The sequence below is a fragment of the Myotis lucifugus genome, unplaced genomic scaffold, assembly GCF_000147115.1.
Source record: "Myotis lucifugus unplaced genomic scaffold, Myoluc2.0 scaffold_39, whole genome shotgun sequence".
Taxonomy (NCBI): Eukaryota; Metazoa; Chordata; class Mammalia; order Chiroptera; family Vespertilionidae; genus Myotis; species Myotis lucifugus.
The window spans coordinates 546215-573144 of NW_005871087.1; the positions used below are offsets into that span (position 1 = coordinate 546215).

A 26930-nucleotide genomic window follows, 5' to 3' on the forward strand; every position below is an offset into this window, starting at 1 on the left:
CCCGGGAGGTCCCTGCAGCTGCCGGAGTGGGGATGTGCCCAGAAGGTCCTGCAGCTGCGGGGTGGGAATGGCGGACGGAGGGTCCCTGCAGCTGCCCGGGTGGGGATGGTGCCCCGGGAAGCGCCCGCTGCCTTCAGGTTCCTACACTGTCCAGCCGGTGCTGGGGCTCCGCTGTTCGCTGGTTGGGGGACGGCGGTCTGCAAGCCAGACGCTGTCCTAACGGGTCATAGATTAGCGCCACTTAAACTTTACAATCCCTTAGAGCAGTGGTTCTCAACCTGTGGGTCGCGACTCCTTTGGGGGTCCAACGACCCTTTCACAGGGGTCGCCTAAGACCATCGGAAAACACATATATAATTACATATTGTTTTTGTGATTAATCACTATGCTTTAATTATGTTCAATTTGTAACAATGAAAATACATCCTGCATATCATATTTACATTATGATTCATAACAGTAGCAAAATTACAGTTATGAAGTAGCAACGAAAATAATTTTATGATTGGGGGTCACCACAACATGAGGAACTGTATTAAAGGGTCGCGGCATTAGGAAGGTTGAGAACCACTGACTTAGAGGACTTGTGAAAACGCAGATGCCTGGGCTGTACCCCCAGAGTTTCTGATTTAGCAAGTCTGAGGGTTTCCATTTCTTTTTATATATAGTTATGACTTAGAATTGTATTCTAATGATCTCTTTAATTTTATTTTTCAATTACCGTTTGCATTCGATATAATTTTGTATTTCGTTTCAGGTGTACAGCAGAGTGGTTAGACAATCATATACTTTATAAAATGTACCCCCCCCTGATATTTCCAGTACTGCCTGGCACCATATTTAGTTATTTCTATATCATTGACTATATTCCCTATGCTGAGATTCCTATGACTATTTTGTAACCAGCAATTTTACTTTATCCCTTCACCTTTTTCACCCAGATGACTAGGCAGAACACAGAGGATTTTTAGGGCGATCCTATAAAGGTGGATAAATATTATACATTTGTCAAAACCCATAGAATGTACAACATCAAGAGTGAACCCTAGCCCTGGCCGGTTAGGCTCAGTGGATGGGGCGTCGGCCTGCGGACTCAAGGGTCCCAGGTTCAATTCCGGTCAAGGGCATGTACCTTGGTTGCAGGCACATCCCCGGTGGGGAGTGTGCAGGAGGCAGCTGATCAATGTTTCTAACTCTCTATCCCTCTCCCTTCCTCTCTATAAAAAATCAGTGAAATATATTTAAAAAAAAAAAAGAGTGAACCCTAATGTAAACTATGAACTTTGGGTGATTAGGATGTGCCAGTGTAGGTTAATCAGTTGTAACAGATGTACCACTGGGTATGGGATTCTGATAGTGGGGAAAGCTGTGTATATGTGGTGGCAGGGGGCATACGGGAAATCTCTGCTCACATTTTTAAAAAAATATATTTTTATTGATTTCAGAGAGGAAGGGAGAGAAAGAAACATCAGTGAGGAGAGTTGAGCCTGCAACCTGGGCATGTTCCCTGACCGGGAATTGAACCGTGATCTCCTGGTTCATAAGAGGTCATTCACTGAGCCACACCAGCTGGGCTCTGCTCAATTTTGCTGTAAATAAAGCTTCTCTTAAAATAGTCTATTTTTAAAAAGAATACAGGCCCGTTGTCTAAAAAAAGTTCCCTCATTTGGGGTTTCTTTGATGTTTCCTCATGATTAGATTCAGATAAGCTCGTTTGGCCAGAAAACCACAGAAGCAATATTGCCTCTCTCGCTGGTGTCACAAGGGAGAAACACAGTATCTGCCTCCTATCAGTGAGGTTAATGTTGGTTACTTTGTTAAGGTCATGGTTTCTCCACTTCATTATTTTTGTAATTAGTAAATGTTTTTGGTGTATAGCAGCACTTTTCTTAATAGCAGAAATAACCTGTCCATAAACGAGGTTATTGTTGTTTTTATTTGTTTGCTTGTTTTATTGATTTTAGAGAGTGGAAGGGAGGGGGAGAGAGAAACATCAGTTGGTTGCCTCCCTCACGCGTCTGCCTGGGGATCGAACCTGAAACCTGGATATGTGCACTGACTGGGAATCGAACCTGTCACCTTTTGGTGCATGGGACGACGCTCCAACCGAGTCACACCAGCCAGGGCTGGATTGTTGTTGCTTTTAAGTGAGAATATATGCACATAGAATAATATTTTACATCAGGGGAAAATGATAGAATTGTAGCTACACATAACACAGTTCAATCTAAAAAAAAAATAGAGAATAACTTCATTTGTCTAAAGTTTTAAAGTATGTCAAAGCACACAAAATATTATTTAGGAATGCAAATACTGTAGTCTTACCTCTTACAAGCACACAGGATAATACCAACTGTAATGAAGAAGGAGCCACACAGACACTTCGGATAGTGATTTCCTGTAAGGTGGAAGGAAGGGCATGGGATTGGGAGAGGGTTCACCTAGGGGAGAAGGAATGGGAGTGAGTATGAGGACACTCACTGTATCATTTTCTATGCCATACATGTATTTTCCCATACCTGTATTTTTAAGATATTATTTTATAGTTAGTTGTTATGTTAAAACAATTTTTAGGGAAACAATTGCAGTAGTGATACAAAGAAAATAAAACAAGGGAGTGGGATGGAGTGGAGAAAGGTTGCATGAGGGGGTGATGTCTGAGCAGAAACCTGACTGGAGAGAAGGAGCCCGTAGAGATGGCAGAGTTCGGGGGAGAGTTTACCTGGCTCCCGGTTGCCTCCTGCCCAGAGAATCCATGGCCATCTTACCTGGGGCTTGATATCCCGAATGTGTGGAGAACGTGAAAAAGGCAAACACCCCAATTCAAAAACAGACACACAAACAGAAATGAACAATAAGTTAACAACAACCTTGCAAAGATGTGGCTGAGAGACCCTGGTGATAGCAAGGTGATATGAAGAAGATAGGAGAGAATGTTTAAAACAAAGTCCTCCACCCTGGCCACTGGGGTTCAGTTGGTTGGAGCATTGCCCAGTACAGCAAAAGGTTAAGGGTTCAATTCCCAGTTAGGGCACATACCTAGGTTGCTGGTTCACATTATTGTGTCTCTCGTTCCTTTCCTCTTTCTCTAAAATCAATAAACATCTCAGGTGAAGGTTTTAAAAAAATTATTGAGAGAATAAACAAAAGCAAAGTCCTTGTTTTTGTCGTCTCCCCCCCCCCCAAAGGCAAGCCTCACTTAGGATATTTTATATTTTTACTTACCTCAAAAACATACCTGTTTTTAGAAACTGAAAGGGAATTTCTTGTCCCTATGACAAGGGAGATGCCCTTGTCCCTATGAGAACATAGGGACAAGGACATCCTAACACTCATGACTGTCATATGGCATCCTGCTAACTTTTATTGGAGCTGTGAGGAAACTGTTAACTGATTATTTCACAATTTTATCTTTTTATTCTTTCATAACCATACCCACCAGTTGGTTGTACAACTTAACTCCTGAACACGGGTGTCAGGATTTTGTGTGTCAGAAAACTTGAAGACGTAAGAAAGATTTGGAATTGCTACACAGCCCAACTGTCCACTTCAGCAGGCCCGAGACTTTAGTGTTGTTTTTTTAGTTTTTAAAAAATATATATTTTTATTGATTTGAGAGAGAGGAAGGGAGAGGTCACATGTCCAGGATTTCCAACATGCAAAAGGCAGCCAATTGATGATGTTTTTCTCTCATCAATGTTTCTATCTCTCTATCCCTCTCCTTTCCTCTCTCTCTCTAAAAATCAATAAGAAAATATTTGTTAAAATAGACCTTTTCATTATTAGATTTAACAAACTTTTGTGCCTTTGCCGGTTTGGCTCAGTGGATAGAACATCAGCCTGTGGACTGAAGGGTCCTAGGTTCCTTTCCCGGTCAGGGCACATGCCCAGGTTGCTGGCTTGATCCCCAGTAGGGGGCGTGCAGGAGGCAGCTGATCCATGATTCTCTCATCATTGACATTTCTATCTCTCCCTCTCCCTTCCTCTCTGAAATCAATAAAAATATTTTTTTAAAAAAACTTTTGCAAATTGCTACAAGTTTCTAAATACCTACTTTGAATTTCTTTTCCTATCACTGTCCTTGGACCACAGTTGGAGTAGCACTGGTCAAGGGCATGTACCTTGGTTGTGGGCACATCCCCAGTAGGAGGTGTGCAGGAGGCAGCTGATCAATGTTTCTCTCTCATCGATGTTTCTAACTCTATCCTTCTCCTTCCCTCTCTGTAAAAAATCAATAAAATATATTTTAAAAAATAAAATAAAAATGTAGAAATGACTCTTAACTGACAGACCATACAAAAACAGGCATAAGGCCGGGTTTGAGCTGCCAGCTTTAGTTTGTTTAGCACAATCCTGTGCTAAACACTTCCTGCCTCAATTCAGTTAAAAATGCCTGCTGCGTATTGCCACCTGGGGTCTACAGGCTGGGGGGGGGGGGGGGGGTAGGTAGGAAAGGTTGATTCTGCCATTTGCTAAGGATTTTTTAAAATTTAACTTTATTTTGCAATAATTCAGACTTAGAAAAAAATTGAAGAAACAGTAGAAAGAGAGAGGAAGGGAGAGGGAGCGAGGGATAGAAACATCAAAGAGAGAGAATCACTGATTGGCTGCCTCCTGCATGCCCCCTACTGGGGATCGAGCCCATAACCTGGGCATGTGCCCTGACCAGGAATCGAACTGGAGACCTCTAAGTTCTTGGGTCAGTGTTCAACAACCCCTGAGCCACACTGGCTGGCTAATGTTGCATTTCTAAGACTGTATCTCTTCCGTAAGGGGCACATGGCTGTGTTTTGTCCTGATTTGACAGATCTGCCTACATCAGCATCACAGGGCTCTTGAGAAGCTCGAGTGCAAAATTAAAAGGTGGGAGGTGTTGCTCTCATCTCAAAACCCAACAATGAAATACAAATTCTACAGATCCTGGTGCGTTGAAGGTTGGCATTTGGAATGATTTTACCATAGCTGAACCATATCTCTACATTTCTTAGAATGGTTCTCCAACTTTAGCACGCACCGAAAAACCTGCAGGGGTTGTAAAAATATGGATTTCTGGACTTCATCCTTAGAGTTTCTGATTGAAAGTTCCTGGGGTGGGGCCCTGGGATTTGCATTTTTAACAAGTTCCAGGTATACAGTTGGTCCAGGGACTACAATTTTCTGATCCCTAGTTTAGAGTTTTCCCGAGAATCCTAGGGTAGGATTTTATCTCCTGCACTCAGGGTTATCTGGTCTCAGCTTCCCCCTTCTGTCCTCTGAGGCAGCCAGGGGGCAAGGAGACCCTGGTTAAAGTCCAACCCCAGGGCGAGTTATCTAGCTGCTGACAGCGGGGCCTCCGGATTGCCTCTGCAAAGAGTCTGAGGCCGACTAGGGCCAGATAACACTATCCTAGTGTCACAAGGCTGCACGCGCCCTCCAGGCTCGTCCTGCGCCGGTTCCCCGCCCCCGGGTCAGCTGTCGCAGGGCGGAGCACGGGGCGGAGCAGGCCCCGGGTCCTCAGTCTAGTGACGCTGAGCTGCTGGCCCCGGCGCCGACTGTGGCGGAGCCGGGAAGCTGGAGGGTGGACATGCTGGGGGTCGAGCGCATCCTTTCTCTGTTGCTGGTGTCGCTGTTGCCGGGGACTGCGCGCAGCTTTCGGGTAAGTCCACAGGATCCCCACGCGGGGATGCACTGATAGGGGACATGCTGGCGAAGGACGGGGCTGGGGCTGCGGCCAAGAGGGGTCCTGCGGGGCGGTGGTCCTGGGCTCCCGGGGTGCACGCCGCTGACCTGCAGCCTGCGGAGCGCAGGCAGTAGACTGGCCTTCCCGTCGGGGGCGGGCCGGGCGGGGCGCGCGTCCTTCCCGGTAGCCGGTCGCTGGTGTGTTCCGCTCCGGACGCCGGTTTCGCTGGGACCCAGGTCCCCAAAGGTGCCTCGAGGGGGGTGAGATGAGGTGCGCCCACACGCTTCCAGCTTCGCAGTTTTCCAGGAGGGGGGGATTCTAAATAGCGCGCGAGAGGAGGAAGTCTTGGGCTCCGGTTTGGGGCGCCCTCCCTTGCCCAGTGTGTGCTCTGCGGGGCGCTCCGGAAGGAGAAAATGGGGTCAGGGGAGGCCACCCCCCCTGCAATGGGAACTTTGGGTTCATTGCTTTCGAGACGTCCTCTTACCAAACATCTCGTGCCCTTCTTGCCACTCCCCGCCGCCTCCTCTTTTTGACTTGGATTTTCCAAACCTTCCGGGTCTGGCGGTCGAGGCCGAGGGCGGGCTGGAGGCGGGCGGCAGGTGGCAGCCTGAGCGGCTGGAGGGAGGTCTGCGGGAGCGAGTAGGCGAGGGGGGGACGCGTCTGGCGGGAGAAGAACAGCAGGGAATTGAAACCGCACCAGCCCCTCTGCACATTCCGCCAACCAACTCTGGTTCCTCCAGAGTCTGGGTGGGCTGAGTCCGGGGCACGTTTTAAGTAGAAGTGGTGAAATTCGGGCCCATTGACCTGTAAATCATACCCTTTGATCAAAGGCTTAGAGAATAACTTGCCTAGAGCAAAGTCACACATTTCCATGAAATCCAGAGGTTAAGAATCTTAAGTATTTGGAAACGCCTACTGAACATATTTTAATTTAGAGTTCCTCTTGGGAAAATGTCAGCTCACATGAAGTATTTGCTACCCTGACTACTGGGGCCTGTGGCTCCTGAGCCCCAGATTTTTTGGCCAGGAGGCCTGGAGGAGCCCCCCAGGTGAGAGCTAGCCCCAGGTGAGAACCATGGGAAAGGTGGCAGAGACAGATGTGTGCCGGGAAGACAGATCTTTATATTTGGGTGGCTGTGGGAAGGAAGAGAGATGGGTTTATAGACGAGGAGCTGGTGGGCAGGGCAGTCCCCTGAGCAATGGTTGCTCATCTTTGTGCAGCATCGCTCAGCAGCGGGGTGCCCTCCGACTGCCCTGCCACCTCCCCCAGGAATTCTTCCATGTCTAAGTGTCCCTGCCTGGACCTGGAGCTGAAGAAAGCTACCAGTGGACAGCTTTCCGTGATTCCCTTGTTTACATTTATCTTTTTTAAACCTTTGAGTGCCGGGAGCGCTATCGCGCTCCTCCTGCAGTGTCACTATTAGATGCTAGTTCACTCTTTATTGACAGATGGCTCCTAAGTGCAGATTACTTGTGATGCCGAGTGTTTGTAGTTCTAAAATTGGCCTTTGGCATTTTTATGGAGTTTACTCAGATTTTGTGGCCTTAAAGCTTCGAAATGGCGTCCAGTTCTAAGCCTGCTTTTATCTAAATATTTTAGATTTTTTATCAAAATCTTATTAAAAGTTAAACAATATCTTCATTCCTGTATTCAAAGTCAACATTAATTTTATTTTAACATTATGTTTTCTTCAAATTTTTTTTTCTACTAGTATTTTATAATACAATCAGCAAACAATATATGTCAAAGATGAAAACAAATGTAGGAAAGGTTTCCTTAAGTTTTTGAATATGTAACTTCATTTACTTGCGATTCATAATTTTTTTTCTAAACTGCTGTAAAATCAGCAAAAATGCCTTGGCGATTTTACCATAGTTCCTAGGATATTGGTTGGCACTCAAAGGGTTAAAATATATTTTTTTAAATTGATTTCAGCGAGGAAGGGAGAGAGGTAAAGAGATAGAAACATCAATGATGAGCACGACCCCTGCTGTGGAGGGATGGAGCCTGCAACCCAGGCCTGTGCCCTTAGCCAGAATCGAACCTGGGACAGAATCGAACCTGGGACCCTTTAGTCCATCCACTGAGCCAAACCAGCTAGGTCCCTTGTTTACATTTATTTAGAACAGCGGTTCTCAAACTTTTAACTGTCCTAGGAATTAAAATTAAAAATATTTATTAATCTATTACATGTTAGGAAACTTACGCTTTTTGGGAAAATAACAATGTTTCTCCCCGAATTTTAGGGTGAAGAGTGGTATTAGTTTTCACTTTTGCAAATGTCTTTCATGTCCGTCTTAACCCAGGACAGTCGGAGATTCCTAACTGCGCCTGTATTCAGTGTTGCCATAGCATACGTCACGCAGCTTCTGAAAAGCTCCGCTGTGTGCTCATGAGAGAATGAGAAAGGGCAGGGCAGTGATGGCTTAGTATTATTATGAAAACAATTTTAACTGAACGGACCCCTGGAAGGGTCTCGCAGACCACACTTTGAGAACCGCTGGTTTAGAATAACGTTTTTCTTACTGTAAAAGAAATTTCATACGTTTTTCCTTGTGGGAAAAAAAAAACGGAAAAGAAGAAAATGAAAGCTGCCCGTCATGTTACAACCCACTGTGTTTGTACTGCCGTGATGAAGTGTGGCCACTGATGGGTGGTGTGGAGTCTAGGCAGGTTGGGCCCCTGTAAGTGACCCTCAGGTTTTGAATGGGGACCAGAAAGCGCTAACGTTCCACAAAGCTGATGCGGGTTCCTGGTTGCAGGCGGACCTGACCTGACCTGGAACCCTCTCCTTGGCCACTGTCCTTTCTAAGGAACTCACCTTCCAGAGCCCACCTGCACAGACCTGCCAGGGGACCCTCTTAGGAGCTGAGAAAATGGTGATCTTCAGGCACCTCTCCCTGGTCGGGAAGGCCGCCCTGGCTGCTGGCACTGTCTTCGTGTCCATGATTATCTCCCGCTCCTACCTGTCCGAGAGCCTCGAGGTCAGGGCCTGGCGTTGGCTGTTCCGCCTGCAGCTTGCCCTGTTTGCCAACTCGCTCATGCTGATCGGCTCCCTCTACATCTGGCGTAGCATTGTCAGCAACCTTAGCCATTCCCCGGCCTCACAGTCGGCCTGTCTTCATCTTTGGAAGATGGCAGTCGTGGCCTTTCTGGCCCTGGCCCACTCCAGTTTCTTCACCATGCTCTTTTTAGTGGCCGAGGAGCCCTACCTCTTTTCCTTGGCCGCCTACTCCTGCCTCGGGGCGTACATCATCATGCTCTTCTTCCTCTGTACCCTCAGCGGCATGGAGCAGGCCTACCAGCTCTTGGCCTGGCGCAGTGGTCGGGTCGTGGGCAGCCTGGACAAGACAAGGAAGCTGGCGCTCAGGCCGGCCCTGGCAGTGGCCGTGACCGCCGTGCTCAGCGTAGCGGGGCTGCTGAATGCTGCCCAGCCCCCGGCGGTGAAGACCGTGGAGGTGCCCATCCATCAGCTGCCCACCTCGATGGACAACCTCAAGATCGTGCTCCTCTCAGACATTCACTTGGGCCCCACCGTGGGCAGGACCAAGATGGAGATGTTCGTGAGGATGGTGAACGTGCTGGAACCGGATGTCACGGTGATCGTGGGGGACCTCTGCGATTCAGAAGCCTCAATCCTGCGGACGGCTGTCGCTCCTTTAGGCCAGCTTCATTCACGCCTGGGCACCTACTTCGTCACCGGGAATCACGAATACTACACGTCAGATGTCAGCAACTGGTTTGCGCTGCTGGAGACCCTGAATGTCAGGCCGCTGCACAATGAGAACGTGAAGATTTCTGCCACCCGGGCCCAGCGTGGTGGTGGCGGCGAGGATGACGACTGGATCTGCTTGGCCGGCGTGGATGACATTGAAGCAGACATCCTGCACTACTCTGGCCACGGGATGGATCTTGAGAAGGCGCTGGGGGGCTGCAGCCTGGACCATACCACCATCTTGCTGGCTCACCAGCCCCTGGCTGCCAAGAGAGCCCTTCAGGCTCGGCCGGATATTAACCTGATCCTTTCTGGGCACACACATGCTGGGCAAATCTTCCCCTTGAATGTGGCGGCCTATCTCCTGAACCCCTTCTTTGCTGGTCTCTACCAAGTGGCTCAGACCACATTTGTATACGTCAGCCCAGGCACGGCCTACTATGGGATCCCCATGAGATTGGGGAGCAGGGCAGAGATCACGGAGCTCATCCTGCAGCGGGCTCCTTGAACCTGGCCCCGCCCTCATCCTCTGCCCTTGCCCTCATTCTCTGTCCCTCTTCAGGGTGGGTTGCCTGCTTGACGCCCTCCAGCCTTTCCTGCCCAGCCCTGCTGACACACCCTGGCCACAGGCTGGTTGGAACAGTGATTTGTGGTGGGGCTGCCTGACAGGTTAGCTCTGTAGATGGCCAGTTGCTTTCTTACATGCATTTGTGAGGCCACTGAAGTCACATGCATAAGAACGGGCATCTATTGTCCAGATGATGTGGAGTAAACCCCCCTCTCTGCAGAACTCCCAGGAATAAACTGAAAGAAACATGGGGTTGCTTGAAAGGGATGCCTCTAGGAAGCAGAGTAGGGAAGGAACTCTGAGTGCCTTTCAAACCCTCTTTGGGACTTAGGCAGTTGCCAGAATCATTGATGCAGAGCTTTCTGGGTAAGGGGCATGTTGCTAGTAATCTGGGAGAGCAGGCGAGATGGAGGCCCCTTTGGCTGCTGGAGAAGAATTTATTTTCCCTGTTGGTTCTCTCAGAGTCCCTCTATTGAGAGAATTGGCAAAACCTGCTGGAATACAGAGCTCATCTTCTTCCAGACCTTGAGTGATGCTATTCCTGTCTGCTTCTCCTGGGCCTTGGGGGTTGGGGGTGGGGTGGGAAGAAACAGAGCACCTTGGTAGGTGATGGTAATAGTGCTGCCTGGGGACTCAGAGGGTGTTTGCCTCCTTTTATACAATCGGGTGAGGTCACCCTAGGGACAGGCTGCTTTTCCCTATTTAGAAATGAGGAAAGGAGGCAAAGGGCATTGGCAACATGACAGGGAGTTTCTGGGGTGGAAACCACGTCTTCTACCTCCCAAAGAAAGTGTTCTCTCCACTATCTGGTGGTTCAGGGTTCAGACAGTTACCAGAAGTCAGAGAACAAGGACCTAGAACCTGATATTCTTTTCAAAGTGGTTTGCTTGAGCCTAATTTCACTTCACTTGTGTAACTACATGGGCTGGTTTCAGTTCAGTGTAGGATGTCTGTTATGTTAGAGGAAGAGTCAGGAAACTGGAGTCCCACCCCAGGCTTGGGTCTGACTTTTTTTTTTTTTTTTTTTGGTGGGAAACAGGCTCCCTCTCTCCCAGTGGGGAAGTTGCATGGGGAGTGGCAGGCCCCTGTGCTCCAGCAGGGCCTTGAGGCCTTGCCTCCGGCTGGGCCCCGGCTGTGGAGTGCTGGGACCATCCTTCCTACCAGACGGCTTCCAGTCCCCTGGCCTGACCTCCGTAGAACTGCCCTAGGACTCTGGCCACAGAACCATAGGGCCATCTCTGCTGGCCACTGGACCCACAGGAAAACAACCAGAGGCTACCGTGACTGGCCCTTGTGCCAGAACCAAGAGACCCTTTGCCCCTGGGGTAGCAATAAGCAGTCCTGTTAGGAAAGGCCTCTCTGAGGAGACTGAGGACCTGGGCTCAGCGTTGACATGTTTGTGACCGAGATTCTTTCTCCAACGGGGACCACGGGCACCGCTCTGACGGGCGAGGCCCACCCTGCTGCTCCCCGCCAGGCAGTGTGGGCAGGTGACTTGACCTCCCTGAGCCTCGGTTTCCCTCGCCCTAAAATGGGGATAACGATCATGTCTACCTCAAGTCTGTCTCGTGGGGAGGGTCCTGAGACTTGTCAGTGTGAGTTGCACGTGGCACAGTCACCATGGAAGCACTCAGTGTTGTTAATTTGTAAACATAGTGGGGCTTGCAAAGGAACTGTGTTGGGTGCGGGTGCCCCAGGGGTTTATGGAGCAGACAAACCTGGGGGACGTGAGTGGGTCCCGGGCCGCCTGCTGCCGGGCACAGTGATTTGTGGGCGTTTGCTGTGTCCTTGGCCTGTGTTATGTCTCCTGTGCATGCTCTGCCTGGTGGATAATGGGATCCTGAAGACCACCCTTCCTATTTCTGAAGTGTTGACAGCAGGCCTTCCTGCCAGTGCAGTGTGACTGATTCCTCTCCATTAGAAACAGAACAGGCCCACCTTACCTGTCCAAGGAGTAGTCCTGCTTGGCTTGTGTTCCATGGTGTGGTGGGTGTTTCCCAGCAGAAACTTCTCCGTTACCGTCCAGACAGGGCCCTGAAGGGTCGCTCGCCGAGGCACCGTCCGCACCTCTGTTCTTCGCCCGTTTACCTTCTTCTTTTGTTTATGGCTAGAGGAGGTGGAGAGAAATATTTACTTGGAGCTTGACAATTCTTTCAATTTTATTTTAGTTTATTATTATTTTTTTAATCTGTAAATGCAAGTTAAAATGAAACGTTTTTAAGAAATTAACAATGGCATGTGTAGTGTGATCCTATTATTGTAAAATGTCAGTGCATTAGTCCCACTGTCATCCATTCCAAACATCCCTCCATCTTTTTCCCCTTTGTTGAAACTTTTTATTGTGAAAATTTTTAAATTTTCGTGAAGTACACAGAACAACCTCCTGAACCTCCGTGGGCTCACCACCCAGCTTCCACAGCTGTGACTGTTCTGCTGTTCTTTTCTCATTTATCCCTGCCCCACACTGTTTTTCTTTTTTGGCTGCACAATATTAAACAAAACCTTAGAAAATATAATTTTACCCCCAAAATACTTCCTTATGAATCCTTTCTAGAAAAGTATATACATAATGCTATTATATCCAAGGAAACTAACAGTAATTCTTTAATATCACCTACTATCTAGTAGGAGGTTTGGGGGCTAGAAGCCAGGTCTTCTACTTCTCAATACAAGTGTTGTTTTCCACTGAGGGTTAAGCAACTGTATCTGTTACAGGTGAGTAACAGGATTCAAATACAGTTTACTGTCTAAAGAGTTAGTATTCAGTTGTTCCTGCTTATCCCCATTGTCTCTTCCCCAACCCCCCAACCTGGTAAAAAGCACATAGCATAAAATTTAGCATTTTAATGATTTTTAAGGGTATAGTTTAGTAGTGTTAAGTATAGTCACACTGTTGTGAAACAGGTCTCCAGAGCTTTTTTATCTTGCAGATCTGAAACTCTATACCCATTAAACAATAGCTCCTCTTTTCCCCTTCCCTCAGCTCCTAATAACCACCATTTTACATTCTGTTTCCATGAATTTGACTCCTCTGGGTACCATATATAAGTGGAATCATGCATTGTTTATTTGTGATGGCTTATTTCACTTAGCACCATGTCCTCCGTGTTCATCCATGTGGTAGCATGTGACAAGACTGCCTAAGGCTGAATAATATTTCTTCGTATGTGTATATCACATTTTGTTTATCCATCCATCAGTGGACATTTGGCTTGCTTCCACCTTTTTTTTTTTTTGTCTACTGTGAATAATGCTGCTGTGAACATGGGAGTGCAAATATCTCTTCAAGACTCTGCTCTCTATTCTTTTGGAAAAATACCCAGAAGTCAGGTTGCTGGATTATATAGTTCTGGTTTTTCATTTTTTTGAGGACCTTCCATACTGTTTTCCATAGTTGAACCATTTTATAATCCCACCAGCAATGCACAAAGGGTCTGATTTCTCTCCATTTTCACAGAACTAGTTACTGCTTGTTTGTTTTTTTGTTAGTAGTGTGAGGTGATAACTTACTGTGGTTTTGATTTGCATTCCTCTGATGATTAGGGATGTTGAGCATCTTTTCATATGTTTGTCGATCATGTTTGTATATCATCTTTGGAGAAATGTCTATTTAAGTCTTTCCCCATTTTAAAATCAGGTTATTTGACTTTTTGTTGTTGTTGAGTTGTAAGAGTTCTTTTTATATTCTGTAGTACAGGCCCATTGCAAGAAGATTCCTGCAAGAATAGGGCTTCCTGCTGCCCGAGTGAAGCAGAGAAGGAAGCGAAACCTGCCGAGGCGAGGCGGGCTTTGCTCCCACCTCCACCAGCCCCGCCCCCGTCCCCACCTTGCTTGTCCGCAGCTTCGCTCCCTTCTGCAGCGCTTGGCTTCCTTCTACATTGTCTTCAGTCTTCGCTCTGGGCCTGCATATGCAAATTAACTGCCATCTTTGTTGGGTTAATTTGCATGCTCATCTGATTGGCTGGTGGGCGTAGCGGAGTGACACCAATTTTCATGGTTCTCTTTTATTAGTGTAGATATTAACCCCTTACCAGATATGTGATTTGCAGATATTTTCTCTTGTCCATAGATTGTCTTTTCCCTCTATTGGCCTTCATGTGCAGAAGTTTTTAAGGATGCCCCATTTGTCTATTTTCGCTCTTGCTGCCTGTGCTTTTGTTGTCGTACTCAAGCAATCATTGCCAAGTCTAATATCATGAAGCTTATGATCCATTTTGAGTTAATTTTTATATATGATGTAAGATAAGGGCCCAACTTCATTCTTCTACATGTGGATGTCTAGTTTTCCCAACACCATTTGTTGACGAGATTGTCTTTTTCCCATTGAATGGTCTTGGCACCTTTGTGGAAGATCATTTGAGAAATACTTTATATTTAAATTTTTTATTTAAAAATAAAAACTATACACTTTTTTCTGAGATGAAGGGGCAGAATTAAGTCTGCAAATGTCTGTGAGTCCTAGAGGATTGGGAACTGGTCCCAGCTGGGCCCATTTCTCCTCCATCTGTCACTTCCCCGCCTCTTCCATCGTAACTTACACTCTTTGCCCACAGTCCTTTGGGATGCTCAACAAAAATCTTTACAGAATAAGACAGACATAAATTAGTAAACAAAATTAATAAAAATAGAATGTAGCAGCTCATCTACAAATTTTCCAGATCTATATCGATTCTCACCATTCCCTGTGGTGGTTTTGCTTCTCTAGCCTGACTTATGTAATGGTGTTTCCATGACATTTCATGTGTGAAAGATACATAGATCTGAAATAATTCAAGTTTGTGTTATAGTCATCTGAAATATTCCTTCTCTTTCTCTTTGTTTTGTGAACTAAAGGGTCTGGGAAGCCCATGGTGTATAAAGACTCATCCACCTCTATCTTTTCCCCTTTCCTTAATCCCTCTCCTGTCAACCGTAGGTGCTAACAGTCTAGGAGGCTTAGGGCTCTGTCACCTTAGAGCTGAACAGTTCATGTCAGGAATTCTGTAGGCTTTTGGGTCTTTAGGGTGAGTTGAAAGGGTTTAGGCAGCGGTTCTCAACCTTCTGGCCCTTTAAATACAGTTCCTCATGTTGTGACCCAACCATAAAATTATTTTCGTTGCTACTTCATAACTGTTGCTACTGTTATGAATCGTAATGTAAATATCTGATATGCAGGATGGTCTTAGGCGATCCCTGTGAAAGGGTCGTTTGACTGCCAAAGGGGTTGTGACCCACAGGTTGAGAACCGCTAGTTTAAGGAATGAAGATCCACTGAGTAAGTGCTTACCAGCATTATAGGGAGGGACCTGAGGACACATCTTCACATAATTGGCATGGCCCCTAACGTGTGGTATCACAGAGCTCCTTTCTTTATTCTAGTTGAGGAATGTGCACAAGTAATGCAAATATAATATTGTTATTCCCGAGGGTTAGGAAACTTGGGGGATGTTCACATTACTTGATGGTGTAAATATCAGTGTTATGATTAATGGTTGGTTTGGTTTTAATGCTTATATACTACTGAAATAATCTAAACTCAATAAATAAAAATGTTATGTTGGACAGTATTAAATCCCTAATGTGTATTTGGTCTTGAGGGTATCTTGTTTATACTGCTGTGTTGTTGTTTTTACCTCCAATAATATATGTATTATGTCCACGAGGGACCCTGGGAAGATGTGGGCTTGGCCTTGCTTAGGATTGATTTTATTTTACATGTTTTTTATGATCTCATGCACTGTAAGTACTGATGCTACCACACCCCTGCAAGTGTAAAATAAAACTGGCTCTTCAGCACTTTGTCCCAGTGCCAATTAATTTAGAAGGGGTGGAATTTGCACACAGGGCAAAGTTTACATTCTTTTCATTTGGGGGGAATGGACTCTGCATTCCTCCCTCACATTTCTTGACCTTCTGTTGGTGGTGCCACAGTGCACAGATATTAAGAATGCTGGCTCCTTTAGGCCGGATCCTCTCATATCCTTAAAGGTCATTTTGGAGCCATGAAGTGGATTTTCCCTGTTAACCTTGACCATGACAGTCACCAATTGGAAGCTGTCTCTTAGGTGATGCTGCTTCTGTGGCTCTCCATATCCATCCTCTCTGTCTGCTTTCCTATTTTTTTTTCTTTGTTTGTTTGTTAATCCTCACCCAAGGATATTTTTCCATTGATTTTTAGAGAGTGGAAGGGAGGAGGAAAGAGAGAAAAAAAAAATCTATGTGAGAGAGAGAGACATCAATTGATTGTCTCCTGCACGCACCCCACCGGAGATTGAGCCTGCAACCTAGATACGTGCCCTTGACTGGGAATCAAACCTGCGACCCTTCAGTCCTCAGGATGACACTCTGTCCCCTGAGCCAAACTGGCTAGGGCTCTGTCTGCTTTTCTAAGCTTCAGTTTCAGAGACTTGTCACTGCTTCCCAGGTCCAAATAGCATGTTGTCATTTGTATATCAGACCAGAGGGACAGCCCATGGAATGTCCTCACAGTCAAGGTCTCTGGGAGAAAGTGGGGCAGTCAGTAGGGCCCTGGGGCAAGAGAGGATGTGTACTGCTGTCCTGCCCACTAACAAACAAGCTGCATTTGATCCTTTTTATTGATAGTTTTGAAAAGATTAGAACATTAGCCACAAACCAAATGCCAAAGGCTCTGTTGACTGTTCCTGGTAATCCTCTCTGCACCCACAGGGTAGGTGGCCACATCATCCACCAGGATCTGTTTTTCACTGAGGCTCACAAGGTCATTTGAATGGGGTGTGATGGGGATGTCCTGTGAGTCTTGGTGGAGGGGGCACGATATCTGCTATTTCAGGAGGAATGGTGGTCTTGCTTCTGATTCATCTTGAGTGAAGGGGGTGTCCAGTTCCAGGACCTCCACTCAGCCCTGTCCTTCATAGTGGCTCTCACTCATGGTGAGGGCTCTGGGGGTTGTTAGGTAAAACCATCCCAAGGTGCACTCAGGACCAGTGAAATAGCCATCAGGTGGGTCCTCTGACTTGTTGGACCCACTGTGAGAGAGACTCCCTCTCTCCCCGGCCCAGTAAGGGAGAATGATGGCATTTCAGGTCCTCTGGTGTCAGTATCAGCTCAGACCATACCCAACAATCCTCAGAAGGTCTGGGGGTGCCACTTTCCTTAGGACTCAGGTACCCTAAGTCCCACTGGGGAAGGATTGGGAACTATTGCGTGTATAGTACTTGGAGTGGCATTGCAGGGCCCTCCCTGATGGGAATACATCCAGCCCTTTGTTCAATCAATTGGCTGTCAGAGCTGGCAACTGGGGGAAGATATCAATTTTCCATTGCAGGAGCTGATACCAGCCTTTGGCTCATGAGTTCTTGATTTGTTTTTTCTTGTTAGACACATCAAGCAACTCCCTTGCTGGTTGCCCAACCATCTCACCCTCTAGGAACGCTATGGTTTATGAGCCATTGCTTAAGATGGCTATTGGCCAGCACACCTGGTTGCCACTCTGGCCTTGCTGGTCATTGTTGTCATTATACCCACCTACTCCTGACGGTCAAATGGTCTCTCTTTGATTGTCAGAATCTCATAATCCCCAAACACTAGGGATCCCAGGGCCAAGGCAGCATCTTCTATCACCCTTTCCTACAGAGGACAACACGCTCATCGGCTTCTCAGAAATGCCAGGTTGCTCCTCCCTGGGGCATTCCTCACTGAAGGGAGTGTCCTGGGGAAGTACAGTCAGATGGTGGCTTGTGAGCCATCTCATACCTTCCTCAGGATGCCAACGCAGTCCTGGCATCTGCAGCTCATTTCCTGCAGGCCAGTATCAGGTCCAGGTTCTGGAGAACCATTCTAACAGCACGGCCCGGGGGGGAGGGGGGTGTGTGTGTTAAGATGCTAATTCACACGTGATGGGAGAGTGCACCATGCCAGGAAACTTCCCTCTATCCAGCTTTCTATTCTGACCCCTCCAGATGCACTATCAGTGTCTCCGTGATTAAGTCCTGAGCCTTACTTGTCTGGAAGGAGATGTAGGTCTCTAATCATTGTCATGGAAGCCTCTGGTGTTCACAGAATGCTCAGAGTGGATGGCTTACATGAGCCTGTCAGCCAATCTCTTCTTCAAAGCTTTCAAGTCTGTTACAAAAGCCAGGCAACCTCACAGTGCTTACAATGACCAGTAACACACCCCATTCCAGGGGTAGAGCTAATGCAGATGCCACCCCTCCCCTTCTGCCTGTACCTCCTCCAAGTCCAGCGCAGGTGAGGGCCTTAGTATTTGCATTGCCTCACCACCCACTTAGCACCAGCTGCAGGGTCCTTGCTGCTGTTTGACATATATGAGACATCCAGGTACAGACTCACATCCTGAGCATCTGCTGTGTAGGCCACACCTTCATCTGGGTTCCTCTGGAAGCATAACATGAAGCAGGGGCTCCGGTGCGGGTGGTCTGAGAACTAACTCAAGAGCGCAGAAACGAGGGACAGGTGGAAAGAAGCAAAAGCCTACATGAGGACGTGTGTTGTGGTTCTCACTCTACACAACAGCCATGATTCTGCCAAGATCATTTTTCAGAGTAATGAGTAATCTAGCGATCTCCAAAGATGATAACCGAATTTCCCCCACTCTGTGTATTGTTACAAACGTCATAGCTGTTAATATCCATGCAATCTTTTTTTTTCTTTCCTGTTGATATGTCTCTTAAGTCTCTCTCTCTCTCTCTCTCCCTCCCTTGCCCCCCTCTCTCTCTCTCTCAAAAAAAAAAAAATAATGCTCGAAATTTTCCACCTGGGGGCAGTGGAGCCTCTACAATTCAGCCCCTGTGTCCTACACCTACACCTAACCAAGCCCCTGGTCCTATTAGTTCTCCCTGATGTCCACTGCCCGCCCCTCTGTCACCACCATGATCCAGGTCTCTGCTTCCTGTTTTGCCACTTCCATAAAAGGCCAGTGTCCTGAATATTTGAAAGCCTACGATTCTTCTGTTTAAATTGCTCTCCATAGCTCTTGGCATAAAGTCCAGGCCCTTGAACTTGGAGTTCAGGGCTCATTCCGTCTGGCCCCTGCCCATCTCTGTTTCAGCAGCTGTCATGCTCCATCTGTGCTGATGTCTGCAGCTCTCTCCCTTCCCTGCAGCCTGCCCTCTCTGCCAGTCTCACACACAGTTTCCTCTGCCTACATCACCTTTCCCTGTGGTCAACTCTACTTCACCCTAGGGTTTCATTTAGGCGAGTAGTTGTCTCTCTCTCTCTTTTTTTAAAATATATATTTTTATTGATTCAGAGAGGAAGGGAGAGGGAAAGAGAGAGAAACATCAACAATGAGAGAGAATCACTGATTGGCCGCCTCCTGCACACCCCCCACTGGGGATCGCCTGCAACCCAGGCATGTGCCCTGACTGGGATTCAAACCTGGGATCCTTTAGTCCGCAGGCCGATGCTCTATCCACTGAGCCAAACCAAATAGGGCCAGTAGTTCTCTCTTTAAAAAAAATTTTTTTTATTGATTTCAGAGAGGAAGAGAGGAGAGAGAGGTAGAAATATCAATGAAGAGAATCTTTGATCAGCTGCCTCCTGCATGCCCCCTACTGGGGATGGAGCCCAAACCCAGGCATGTGCCCTGACCAGGAACGGTGACCTCCTTGTTCATAGGTTGACACTCAATTATTATTTTTTTTTAAAAGGTCACAGGTTCGATTCTTTTTTTAAAAAAATATATTTCATTGATTTTTTTACAGAGAGGAAGGAAGAGGGATAGAGAGTTAGAAACATCGATCAGCTGCCTCCTGCACACCCCCCACTGGGGATGTGCCCACAACCAAGGTACATGCCCTTGACCGGAATCGAACCCGGGACCCTTCAGTCTGCAGGCCGACGCTCTATCCACTGAGCCAAACCGGTCACGGCGACACTCAATTATTGAGCTACACTGGCCGGCAGGCCAGTAGTTCTCAACTCTGCTGCACATTACATCATCTGGGGCAGTTTTAAGAAATACCAGTGCCTGGGCTCCACCTAAGATCAATTGAAATATAACTGATGGATAGCATTGTGTGAGTTTAAGGTGCACAACGTGATGGTCTTATCTTTATCATCTAGGCCTCACTGGGTTAACCCTTGGGTTTCTTCCTTGTTAGAGGGAAGCATGTGGGCTGTGGTCACATCTGTGTGGTCTGTGCTTACTCAGCACACAGTAGGTACTTGGTAATATTTCTAAACAGATGGTAGGGAGCTATTTGGGCTGGATTTTGAGGTTGTTTTAAATACAGGATGAGGTTCCACTCTGTGGGATGAAAGCCAGATTCTACCATCCGCCAACATAATTTCTCGCCAACTCCTCCCTGGCTTTTCTGAATCCCTTCTCCTAGACGTGTGGACTTCAAACAACCCTTTCCTTTTCCCCCGTTCTGCCAAAGTTGCTTACTTCCTTCAGGCTTGTTTGTTCAACGAATGTTCCCAACTCCTAGACCACCCTTGAACTCACAGAACTTGTGAGAAATCCTTATTTGACACTTTGTCATATACATGCACTGAAAAGGTTTTCAAAATTGGGGCATCTGGCCTTAGCTGGTTTGGCTTAGTGGAAAGAGCGTCGGCCTGCGGACTGAAGGGTCCAGGGTTCAATTACAGTCAAGGGCACATGCCTGGGTTGCAGGCTCGGTCCCCAGTGGGGGGCCTGCAGGAGGCAGCCAATCAGTGATTCCCTCTCACCTTTGATGTTTCTATCTCTCCGTCTCCCTTCCTCTCTGAAATTAATAAAAATATATTTTTTAAAAATTGGTATATCAAATTATTTTTGTATTTTGTGAGTTTGAGTATCTTGCCTTTGAATGGAAATTAAAGCCTTGGTTTACTAGAAGAATAAATTGTCATTAAAATGATTATTTTATGATTATTTATGTGTCCTTATTTTTGGGGTAGCTTTATTGAGATGAAATTCACAGACAGTAAAGCTTTCCATTTGTCCCAAAGCAATCTCCTTGGGGTGTTTTCACTTACAGTCACAGTGTTCCATGTCCTTGTTGGACTTCAGACCATGTTGGATCTGGAACACGCGCTGTCACCCTTGCTTCAGATATGACGTCAAGGCCCTCTCCCCCAAAAGCTCTTACTGACTGTGATGCTGCCATGAAAAAAAAGATTAAAAAAAATTCATATTGTGACCTTTGAAAGCCTAAAAATGCGCAAGGAGTCCTACCAACTTTTCTTGTAGCCCTAGTCCTGGTGGCACCTGTGGCCTGTTGCTACCTTTTTCACCCACCAGGGGACAGTATTTCCCTCTGCCTGTTGGCCTCTCCTTTGAGACCTTCCCTTTCAAATCCTAGCATTTCTAGTTTCTGAAGTCGTGCCAAGTGTTCCTCAAAATGTGATTTGACTGCTAGAAATACATGTTACATTGCAACCACGTAGAGACCTACGTACATATGCAATTCTATACATATATAATAAAAGTTTCATAAAATAATACTTGTCTTTACTACGTGCAATACACTCTGTTTTCTAGTCTCTCTTATTAGCAAAAGGTGCCCATCATCACCCAAGCTGAGTGCATGACTCACAAACTGGGTCGCAGCCCACAATGTGAGAAATACTGCGTTACAGTTCACTCAGTCTGACATCCTGCATGTTTTTGGATGAAAGGAGGCAGTAGAGAGGGACCTGCCCAGGTTCCACGCAGGTGGAACTTAGAGCAACACCTAGGATGAGGCTTCAGGACTTCTAATCTGTTGCTTTCAGCCCAGTGATATTACTGTTGAGGTACATCCAGTGCTCCGGCAGGTCACAGCCACAGGGAGGGAGGGATGCGTGTGTGTGTGTGTGTGTGTGTGTGTGTGTGTGTGTGTCTGTGTGTTGTATTCCGGGCATCCTGGGCTTTGCTACACCAAGAGAAGAGTCACCGCCAGCAGGGTTTTCCCTTTGGAGATAGAACTCCTGCATCTCAGCCACCAACTGTCAGATCGGTGCTGGACTCTGGAAGGTGAGCCCTGTGGAATCCTGCACGTGGGTCCTGCTTGGTGATTCTGTTACCTGAGAGCCTACCTGGCTTAGCTGTGGTTTGTTCTGTAGCCCAGAAACCAAACATTCCTTCCATCAACACATTACGCAAATTGAATAGGCAGGGAGTCACCTGCCACTCTCAAAGTGTCTACCCGCAAAATTGCTGCAGGTGCAGGCTCTCACGTGGTCTCACCCTTGCCCTGTAGAATGCCTCCCAGAAGACTTTTGAGATCGACTACAACCACAACTGCTTCCGCAAGGATGGCCAGCCGTTCCGCTACATCTCGGGCAGCATCCACTACTTCCGTGTGCCCCGCTTCTACTGGAAGGACCGGCTGTTGAAGATGAAGATGGCTGGGCTGAACGCCATCCAGATGTAAGTAGGAGGGCACTGGGCTCTCACCTGGGCCCGGGCAGCCACACCTGGAGAGAGAGTACAGCTGCATTTCTCAGTGCAGCTATTTCATTGCTCAGGATGGGAAATAGTGTTGTCCGGTGTTCTGGGAGGGGCTTCTCGGGGTAATTCATCACCTCTTCCAATCTTGAACAACGTCGCCAGAAATCATACCAGTATCAGCTTAAAAAGACAAAAGGGCCCTGACCGGTTTGGCTCAGCAGATAGAGAGTCGGCTTGCGGACTCAAGGGTCCCAGGTTCAATTCCGGTCAAGGGCATGTACCTTGGTTGCGGGCACATCCCCAGTGGGGAGTGTGCAGGAGGCAGCTGATCAATGTTCCTCTCTCATCGATGTTTCTAACTCTCTATCCCTCTCCCTTCCTCTCTGTAAAAAATCAATAAACTATATTAAAAAAAAAAAGACAAAGGGAAGTATCGATGATTGAGCGTTCACCATGTGCAGGGCACTTGACATGAATGATTCCATTTCTTCAAGGTCTTACCATTCCCATGTGCAGCTGGTGACACTGAAATTTGCCCAGGCACATGTTTTTGGCCAGAGATCCATCTAGGATTTGAAGATAAGGGTGTTTGTAAGTAGTTATAACTTCTCTCAGCTCTTAGGGGAATATTCCTTGTTAGGTAGATTCCGGAAACCCAGTCTGTTTTCAGGGTTCTTCTGAGTTCATGCTATCGCCTGGGGTTATAGAATTACCCCAGGAGCTATCTCTCCTCATCTCTTTTCATGCTGTTGCAAGGTGACTAATTGGGAAGAACTGGGGTGGCTGGCCACTCTGGTTTTTGCACTGCTGATGTGAATTGCCGATAACTTTGCAAAGCTAAAGGGTGAGAAAAACCCAGAGGCAGATTCCCGGGACAGATAATTTAGGGGGAACCCCACTTGTTTTTCTGGTTCTAAGGCCACTGGGGTCTGTCTGTAGTTTCAACCCTGTGTTCAAGGGGACCAAGACTCTCTGTTCCAGGGGGCCCTGAAAACTTAGGATGGTGGAAAAAGGACACAGCCAGCCCAGCCCATGTGGCTCAGTGGTAGAGCATCGACCTATGAACCAGGAGGCCACGCTTCAATTCCCGGTCTGGACACGTGCCTCGTTTGTGAGCTGGATCCCCAGTAGGGTGCGTGCAGGAGGCAGCCAGTCAACGATCCTCTCTCATCGTTGATGTTTTGATCTCTCTCTCCCTCTCCCTTCCTCTCTGAAATCAATAACAATATTAAAAATTTAAAAAGAAGGACACAGCCAGTGTCATCAGAGAGACCTCTGTGATGGCCATGGGTGGCTTCGTATTTAAATTTATATTCCATGCTGTAGGCAGTCAGGGATGCCGGTAGGGACTTTTGTCATTTTATCTCCTGCGTCGTGTTCCTGACAAAGTCTTCTGTCAGGAGGACAAAGGGGTTGAAGCTTCTTCCATTTTTATTAAAAAGTACTTTTCAAAAAATACGTGTAGTTATGCATGATGACGTTTCAAAGACAAACCTCCTGTATGATAGCGGTCCCATAAGATATAACTATGCAATGTCTGTCACCCACCGCCGTCATAGGCATTGCAGCATTGAAGTGCAACACATTCCTCGTGTGTTTGTGGTTATGCTGGTGTGAATATACCTATTGTGCTGTCAGTCGGAAGTGTAGCACATACAATTACTAGTATGTACAGTACCTAATGCTTGATAGCGATAGCAAGTGACCATGTTACTGGTTAATGTATTTACTATACTATACTTTAGTGTTATCTTAGGGTGTACTATTTCTACTTAATAAAAAAAAGAGTTTGCTGTAAAACAGTATGCCATGTTACCCCAGCCTCAGCCTCATCCATCTCGTGTTTACAGTGTCTCTATCTTTTTAAAAAAAATATATGGTTTTATTGATTTCAGAGAGGAAGGGAGAGGGAGAGAGAGATAGAAACATCAATGATGAGAGAGAATTGTTGATCAGCTGCCTCCTGCGAGCCCCCTACTGGGGATCGAGGCCGAAACCCGGGCATGCACCCTTGACCAGATTCAAACCCAGGACTCTTCAGTCCTAGGCCGACACTCTATCCACTGAGCCAAACTGGCTAGGGCTACCGTGTCTCTTGATTGCTTCATGTTCTCTCCTGCTTGATTTAATGACATGTGGTTTTGCTGTACAGGCTTGTAGCCTAGGAGCAGTAGGCTAGACCATCCAGGTTTATAAGTGCACTCTATGATGTTTGCACAATGACAAAATTGCCTAATGACACATTTCTCAGGACCTATCCCTATCATTAAGTGGCTCTGACTATATATGCGTATATATATATGTATATGTATATGTTATTACTTTAGCACAGATATTTTCATTTTTCCTAAGCTTTTCACAGGTATATGTAACTTTTACATATTAATAATTCGTGTTCATATAATTCTGTATCTTCCTTAAAGTCAAACAGTAAATAGGAATGGACATTCTTTGTGGGTCATAAACTTGAAAGTGTGCCCCCCCCACACACACACACACGTTTGATTCGCTTGGGTAGCCGCTGTGAAAACTCAAAACAAGGCCTGTTTCCCCGAGAGGCTGCCCCAGGGAGAGGCCTGTGCGTCCTGCAAGTTCATAGCTCGGCAGAAATTCACGCAGGACATCTGGGTTTCTGAGCCGTTTCCAGGAAGGGGCTGTGTGTGTCTTGGCAGCTACGTGCCCTGGAACTTCCACGAGCCCCAGCCAGGACAGTACCAGTTCTCCGAGGAGCATGACGTGGAGCATTTTATTCAGCTGGCGCACGAGCTGGGGCTGCTGGTTATCCTGAGGCCTGGACCCTACATCTGTGCGGAGTGGGAGATGGTGAGTGTGGCGAGGCTGGGCTCTGCCTGCCTGCTGTGTGTGACCCGGTGGGCTGGCAGGCAGGGAACCAGGGGAAAGGGCGTTCAAGCAGTTTAAGTAAGTCTCTAGTTCCAGATAACATGGAGCCTGTGACTATAGCCACACAGGTGTCTTTTCCCTTAGGAGACGCCTAAGCAGAGGGGAACAGGTAAGGGTCAGAGGGGTGGGTCCTCCTCTTGGTGGTCACTCACTTAGCTCAGTTTCCTCACCTGAAAAAAGCAGGTAATGGTGGGGGCTCTGTCTACCCCACAGGCTAGCTGTGGAGCTAAGTGGAATTAATCTAGAGCTAAGGCTTTGATTCTCAAACCATTAGTATTCATAAAGAGTGATCTTATTTTTACCACGTTACAATTTCTACTTTCCCTGAAAGTTTACAGATTAGAAAGCCCAACTCAAAATACCCCTTCTCCATGGAACCTTTCTTCCCTCACTGCTAGCAGTAATTTCTATCTCCCCTGAGTGCCTTTCACGAAATGGACCTGACATTGGTTTCCTTTTTTTGCTTTCCTACCCTAGGGAGGATTACCTGCGTGGCTCTTAGAGAAGGAAAATATTGTTCTTCGTTCGTCTGATCCAGGTAAGTTGTGACAGATGCCTTGAGAGAATTTATGAACGCATAGAGAACTTATATCGTGAGAATCCGGTATTTTGAAGGCTGGGGGACTTCTGTGCAGACACTTCTGAAAGTTTAGTGAAAGTGTTTATCGTTATCCACTGCAGGACGCCAGACACTGCACGTGTAGGAAATAGACTTTCTTGAACTTGACCAGATCTTGCTGACAAACTGATAACTCTTTGAATTGGCAATGGGCCCTGTTTGCGGTTGACCGAGTGACTTCAATGCTTTCTCCTCGTACATTCTTAGAATATTGCAGGGCCGGGGATAGCATCTAGCTAATCCCCATGGCAGGCCCAGTAGCTGGAAAGGTGTCACTGGATTCCTCGGTAGCTAAGATGCTTTCTATCCCTTTATCTCCGTTTGCAGATGTAAATGATAGGTCTTTGTTCTTGACTTTTTAAACCACTAGATATTATTTTAGCTGTAAGCCCTGATTCACTGCATTTCTATCTTCTGACGACTTCAGTTTCCCTTGGTGGTGGTGGTGGTGGTGAAGGTGGTCATAAAAGCAGCTAACACGGATTAAGTTTACTGTGGAAAAGGCCAGTGCGTGGTGCTGTGGGCACATTTCCTTCTGAGTGTATTCCCCTCACATTTTGCACCCTTAGTATATGATTAGTGTTTTCATATGTATTATCTCATTTAATCCAGCAACATGGCCGGCAACTTTATATTATCCCCATCAGACAAGGTAAATATAAAGGGTGTCCCAAAATTCACGCAAGAAGTAATTTTGAAAGAAAACATGGGTTTATAATTAAAAATTGTAAATTTTTTATTGATTCATAAAGTATACAGTATAGGGTTATGTATGGAATAGATATCGGGTAAATGGCCTCCACAGCTTTGCTGGCACATACGCACTCTTTTGTTGAAATTTTCCATGACGTTTTGCATAAATGTGGCTGAATTTCGATGAGGCTCATTTTCCTCTTGATGGCTTGGTTAATCGACAAAATTGTCACATTTGGGGTTCAGAAAATCCACAAGTGATTGTTGAGAAACAAATGCATCCACAACGTGTCACTGTTTGGTGCGGATTTTGGGCTGGAGGCATCATCGGACCATTCTTCTTCGAAAATGCGGCTGCTCAGGCAATAACAGTTATCGCGACATGATAATCCAGTTTTTTGTGCCTAAATTGCAAGATATGGATGTGGACGACA

At 46.7% G+C, this 26930-nt stretch overlaps 2 protein-coding genes across 4 annotated transcripts in view; both read left to right on the forward strand.

The window, feature by feature from the left end:
• The first annotated feature begins 5485 nt into the window (after positions 1-5485).
• GLB1 (galactosidase beta 1) overlaps positions 5486-26930 on the forward strand; it is a 65774-nt gene continuing 44329 nt past the window's right edge. For both annotated transcript variants that reach the window (XM_006087564.3, XM_023752938.1), the window contains exons 1-4: positions 5486-5635; positions 22093-22262; positions 24956-25106; positions 25662-25722. In XM_006087564.3, the coding sequence (XP_006087626.1) occupies positions 5564-5635; positions 22093-22262; positions 24956-25106; positions 25662-25722 (454 nt within the window). In that variant the 5' untranslated portion in view covers positions 5486-5563. The remainder of the gene's footprint in view (positions 5636-22092; positions 22263-24955; positions 25107-25661; positions 25723-26930) is intronic.
• TMPPE (transmembrane protein with metallophosphoesterase domain) lies at positions 5513-13820 on the forward strand. 2 transcript variants are annotated; one of them, XM_023752940.1, is made up of 2 exons: positions 5513-5635; positions 8944-13820. In XM_023752940.1, the coding sequence occupies exon 2, from the start codon at positions 8948-8950 to the stop codon at positions 9881-9883; it is 936 nt and encodes a 311-aa protein (XP_023608708.1). In that variant the 5' UTR covers positions 5513-5635; positions 8944-8947; the 3' UTR covers positions 9884-13820. The 2 variants fall into 2 exon arrangements, with proteins under 2 accessions (XP_023608708.1, XP_023608707.1); XM_023752939.1 differs by lacking the exon at positions 5513-5635 and having other exon boundaries at positions 7921-13820.